The 5,789-nt window shown below is 37.1% G+C and overlaps 1 protein-coding gene across 1 annotated transcript; it reads left to right on the top strand.

Annotated features, from left to right (window-relative positions):
- The first annotated feature begins 976 nt into the window (after positions 1-976).
- On the top strand, positions 977-3,375 carry LOC132307570 (9-cis-epoxycarotenoid dioxygenase NCED1, chloroplastic). The gene has a single exon (XM_059805369.1). It carries the CDS (start codon positions 1,149-1,151, stop codon positions 2,997-2,999), a length of 1,851 nt encoding a protein of 616 aa, XP_059661352.1. The 5' UTR covers positions 977-1,148; the 3' UTR covers positions 3,000-3,375.
- Positions 3,376-5,789: the final 2,414 nt, after the last annotated feature.

Raw genomic sequence — 5,789 nt, 5'->3', positions numbered from 1 at the left:
AACAATGGAATTCGGTTAAAGAACAACTTTACATAAGCAGCGAAGCTCTTGAGTTGTGCTGTTTTGAGTGTCTCCAATCCGATGGGAGTCTTTTCGAGCCAAACACAAACTTATCAAAACTAATCTGAAAAATCATGTCATTTTCTCAATTTGACCTTCTAACCGTCCAAACGAGTCCTATAAACTGCAGTTTTTCATTGTCAAAATGCTCAAAGAAGATATATATATTGATATATGTATATATTTCTTCATGTACTGGTACAAGTCCACGTTTATATTTAGGTCGCAAGCGTGTGGGGGCCTTTGGTGTGACTTAGATTTTAGGTTAAGCAAGGGGACTAAACTAATACCACGTGTAATGTGTCTAGAGGGGAGAAGGCGGGATAAAAAGACGTCTAAAATGAACCAATAAGGTAATGACAACAAACCCCCAAATCCCCAAAAGTTTGTGCGTAATGGCCCAATAACAACACCAGCATTTTCCTTTTTAATAAAATAAAATGTTAATGTCATATTCAACGAGCCAAACTTAAACGCACGTGTCTCTCCAAAAATAGTAACCTAGAATTTTTTTACAAAATCAACACAATTATATAGACGTGTAATACCAAACTCACCCAACTAAAACCTTTGTAATACAGTTTTCATGTAATGGGCCAATAACAATTAACAACACTAGCATTCTCCTTCTTCAATTTAAATAAATAGTATCAAGACCCAATAACATGTTAATGTCATCCAAAAATTGTTACATATATAAATAAAATAATATACTATATCAAATCAATACATATATTGTATTTTTATATTATATTGGTTAGGGAGGGGGGTGAGGTGGTTGTCGTGTCAAAGTTTGAAGCGGCTATGCCCCATTGGTGTTGTTCAATTCCCTTCGGTCCCCTTTCTATGCATCTAACACGTGGTATTCTCATACATGTCTGAGGTGGCATAGCCCACTTCTCACTCTATATAAACCTCGCCCTCACCTCACTCGTCACTCATTGCACACACTTTCTCTCTCTATCATTCACCACTTTCTCTCTCTAGACCCCCTTAGACCCCTTAACCCTTTGTTCGAAGAAACATACATAATTACTACGTACCCATTAAGAGAGAGTCTAGTCAACCAAAATAGAGACTGCAAAGACATGTCTTCTGCTACAAGTACAAATACATGGGTTAAGCCCAAATTCCTCTCTTCATCAAGAGAGTTGAAATTGGGGTCTAACAACCCAATCTCTATCTCTTTAAACAAACCTAATAAACCTCACACCATAAATTGCTCTCTCCAAACTCCTTCCCTCCACTTTCCCAAACAGTCTTCAAAATATCAAACACCTGGTACTAGTGTTGTCACTGACACTACAACTATATGCCCAAAAGATCAAAACTCGTCCTCTACTTCACCTTCATTTTCGGTAGAGAGAGCCATTGCTAAGTCCACTCCACAGTGGAATTTTCTACAGAAAGCTGCAGCCATGGCCCTGGATGCCGTGGAGAGCGCCATGGTAGCACGCGAGCGCCACCATCCTCTGCCAAAAACAGCCGATCCCGGAGTTCAAATTGCAGGTAATTTTGCTCCCGTCACTGAACAGCCCGTCCAGCACTCACTTCCGCTTACCGGAAAAATACCCGAAAGTGTTAAAGGCGTCTACGTCCGAAACGGGGCTAATCCGCTATTTGAACCGGTCGCCGGCCACCACTTCTTTGACGGCGATGGTATGGTCCACGCCGTCAAATTCGAAAACGGCTCGGCTAGCTACGCTTGCCGGTTCACCGAGACGCAGAGACTCGTCCAGGAACGAGCTCTAGGCCGCCCAATTTTCCCCAAAGCCATTGGAGAGCTCCACGGCCACTCCGGCATAGCTCGGCTTATGCTCTTCTATGCTAGGGGATTGTTCGGCCTCGTCGATCACCACCACGGCACCGGCGTTGCCAACGCGGGCCTAGTTTACTTCAACGGCCGCCTCCTCGCCATGTCGGAGGACGACTTACCGTACCAAGTCCGAGTCACCCCCTCCGGCGACCTCGAAACAGTGGGCAGATACAACTTCGATGATCAGCTCAATTCCACCATGATCGCTCACCCCAAGCTCGACCCAGTTTCCGGCGAGCTCTTCGCTCTCAGCTACGACGTCATCCAAAAGCCATACCTCAAGTACTTCAAGTTTTCCAAGTCCGGTGACAAGTCACCGGACATCGAAATACCCCTGGAACAGCCAACTATGACGCATGATTTCGCAATAACAGAGAAATTCGTAGTAATCCCAGATCAGCAGGTGGTGTTCAAGCTGCCGGAAATGGTCCGCGGTGGCTCTCCGGTGGTGTATGACAAGAACAAGATGTCCCGATTCGGAGTTCTTGACAAGAATGCTAGTGATGCTAGTGAAATCAAATGGATCGAATCGCCTGATTGCTTTTGCTTCCATCTCTGGAATGCTTGGGAGGAGCCAGAGACCGACGAGGTCGTCGTGATCGGGTCGTGTATGACTCCGCCGGACTCCATTTTCAACGAATGCGATGAGGGGTTGCAGAGCATTTTGTCCGAAATTAGACTCAATTTGAAGACCGGTAAGTCCACACGCCGACCAATTATAACCAATTCGGATGATCAAATTAACTTAGAAGCAGGAATGGTGAATCGGAACAAGCTTGGCAGGAAAACCCAGTTCGCTTACCTCGCCATTGCCGAGCCTTGGCCTAAAGTTTCTGGCTTTGCAAAAGTCGACCTCTTCACCGGAGAAGTAAAGAAGTACATTTACGGCGAACAGAGGCACGGTGGTGAGCCTCTGTTTCTTCCTACAGGCTCCAACTCGGAAGCTGAAGATGACGGATTTGTCATTGCTTTCGTGCACGACGAGAAGACATGGAAATCGGAGCTCCACATTCTAAACGCCATGACTATGCAGTTAGAAGCTTCGATTCAGCTTCCGTCTAGAGTTCCATATGGTTTTCATGGCACATTCATAACAGAGAGAGATTTAGCAAAACAGGCCTAATTCAATCGTCTTGTTAGTCGATTGTTTTCGGATAATTAAGTCGGAGATTTGCCAGTGGGATTGTTTCAGTTCGTCCCCGGAAGTCTCCTATATGCTTACAGTAGAACCCCATTTGTTGGGTATGTGATTTTCCTTCCTTTTTTTTTTTTTTTTTTTTTGGTTGATTGTCTGTGAGAGGTTTTGAAGGACCAAGCTTGTAGCTTTTGGGTGTAGGTTAGAATTGGAGCTCAGCTGGTTCTTGCTTATTCTTTCACTTATAGTGTGCATAAGAGAGGAGGTATATAGATACAGAAGAATAATGTAACGGGTACGTTACCATGTACAATATATGTTTTCATGTTAATAATCTCTGTATCACTCTGTTTCTTGTGAATAATTGTATATATTTACTATATTCTTCCATTTTTTTTTTGTACTCCAAAAATATTTTGTTGCAGATTGTAAGATAAAATATATCTTCAAAGCATATATATATATATTTGATTGACAGTCTAGCTAAAATTGTTACTTGAAAATGTCTAAGATACCCTGTCTCTAATACTAAGTTACACAATACTTTTAAAGTGGTGTTGCTTTTGTATTCCGTGTGGAAATCGGTGCTCTAAGAATAAATTTTTCTATATTTGAGAACTTATTTTTTTCAATTAATGAATTCAATAACGATTTCTTATTCATTAAATTGTGAAATTGTGAAAAACTACATGTGAAACTTATTATTGATAACAATAACCAAATGTACTTTATAGTAAATTAAATAAAAAGTTAGAAATATAAAAAATAAAATTGTTAAAAAACAATAACATATATTGCTCATTTTTTTTTTTTGTTATTAAGTCTAAAAATATTAGATGTGTGTACATTGTATAGATACATATATATGTGTGTGTGTGTGTGTGTGTGTGTATGTATATATTTACAAACAAAATATATAGATACTTTTAGTTGTACTTTTATTAATTAATTATTTTATAATTCTTTAAAATAATCATTTCATGTATGAAAATTTAAACAATCTCTTTTTAAGAATTTAGAATAAATATAGGAATTTTCAGGTCTCATTTCTTAAAAAATATATATATGATATAATTTTGTATTTTAATTGATATTAATATTATATATTGGTTAGTATAAAAGAAATAAGATTATTTACACTTAAAAAATGTTTTTTTTTTAATTTTATACACAAATAAATACAAGTGTACAAAGCGCTTTGGAGGTGCTCCCGTTCTGACAAAATTTTAGATTTTGTTGCTTTTGCGCTCCTAATCCATATTCGCTCTCGCTTTGTGTGACTTAAAGTAGAACCTTGTCCCAACTAGGGATGACAATTTGTCCCGCGAGGGCGGGTACCCGACCCACCCCACCCATTTATGTCTATTTTGGGGAACCGTTTAAGTTATTTGGACAGAGATGGAGTTTAGAAGTAAAAACCTACGCAAGTGCTAGACAAGAGCGGGGGAGGTCACCCCACCCAGTGGGCTTAGATTACTAAATTATCCTTATTTTTATTAGTATTTATAGTTAGCCCTAGAAACCCCCAAATCAAATTCACTCGCTAAATTATCCTTTTGCCATTATAGAATGTTTGTAAATTGATTTTCCTTTTTTATGATTTTTTTTTAATAGTTATATAATTATATTTGAGGGGCAAAAAAAAAAATTAAAAATAAGGAGAAGTTTTGGGAGTAAACGGAGCGGGGGCGGATGCCCACATGGTGAAAAAGTAAAACGAGACAGAGATGGGTGGGAAGGTACACCATTTAAGTAGTTTTAGGCGAGAATGGGGTGGGGACTTTTAAACGGTGACGTGGGCGAGGGAGGGCACACTAGCCCAAAACCACCCCGTTACCATCCCTAGTCAACCCAACCAGGCTTGCAAGATTTGGTAATTTTGTTAATTTTTATAATTTTTTAAAAATTAATTTCTATTTTTATGATTATTGAAAAATGTTAAATAACTCAAGAATAATGGACCATCAGATAAGTCAACATTTAATATATTTTTACTTTAAATTTAAGAATAATTAAAGGACTAGAGAAGAAATTAAACTGCATAGTGCAGAGGAGTCAGGGAAATGATATTTTTGATGACCTTAATACTCCAGCTTAAAACTGACCTAGGTAAAAATATGACGTATTTTTATAAAATTTCAACTTAAATAAACATTATTACTATTCATGTTTGTTTTCATGAAATACATCAATTTTCCTTTCTTTATCTAGTTTTTTTTTTTTTTTTTGGTAAAAGGGTTTTTTTTTTGGTAAAAAGGTAAGCTTTATAAAATAAAAGAATTATGTACAACATGTCTACTCAGTTTTTTATAACTCTTTTCCTTACCTTTTCAGTTTTCCACAAACGTATTATTTTCTTTTTCGTTTTCATAGTGTCTTTCATGGTACTCAAATGGAAGAATTTGATTGGTACAAAATCTAGAGCAAAAACTGCAATATTTTTCAATTTTTCAATGCATTGTAATTTTTCTTTAAATTCCTCTCTTTGTTTTTGTTTCTGGAGTCACGTAGATCATTAGTTTTGATCATTTATATTAATAAACAAATATCTATCTAATCTTAAGAATCAATGCGTTAGGGATTCAAATTCGATGTGATATATATATATATATATATATATATATATATATATATAATTTAATATACATGGTGATTGAAACTTTTATAGTCAACAAAGATACTAAAAAATAAACTACAACTTTTTAAATAATTAATTACCTTATATTTTAAAATAGATTCCATTATATATTTGACAAATAGATAACCACGAAAACTTGA

This window comes from Cornus florida, unplaced genomic scaffold (assembly GCF_030987335.1).
Source record: "Cornus florida cultivar Cherokee Brave unplaced genomic scaffold, ASM3098733v1 CherokeeBrave_3.0.0_Hap2_Chr05, whole genome shotgun sequence".
NCBI lineage: Eukaryota > Viridiplantae > Streptophyta > Magnoliopsida > Cornales > Cornaceae > Cornus > Cornus florida.
Note: the sequence above shows the minus strand (reverse complement) of the source record. Positions and strands in the feature narration are given on the sequence as shown.

Coding starts and splice junctions, on each gene's coding strand:
- LOC132307570 (XM_059805369.1), top strand. CDS start 1,149: ATGTCTTCTGCTACAAGTACAAATACATGGGTTAAGCCCAAATTCCTC.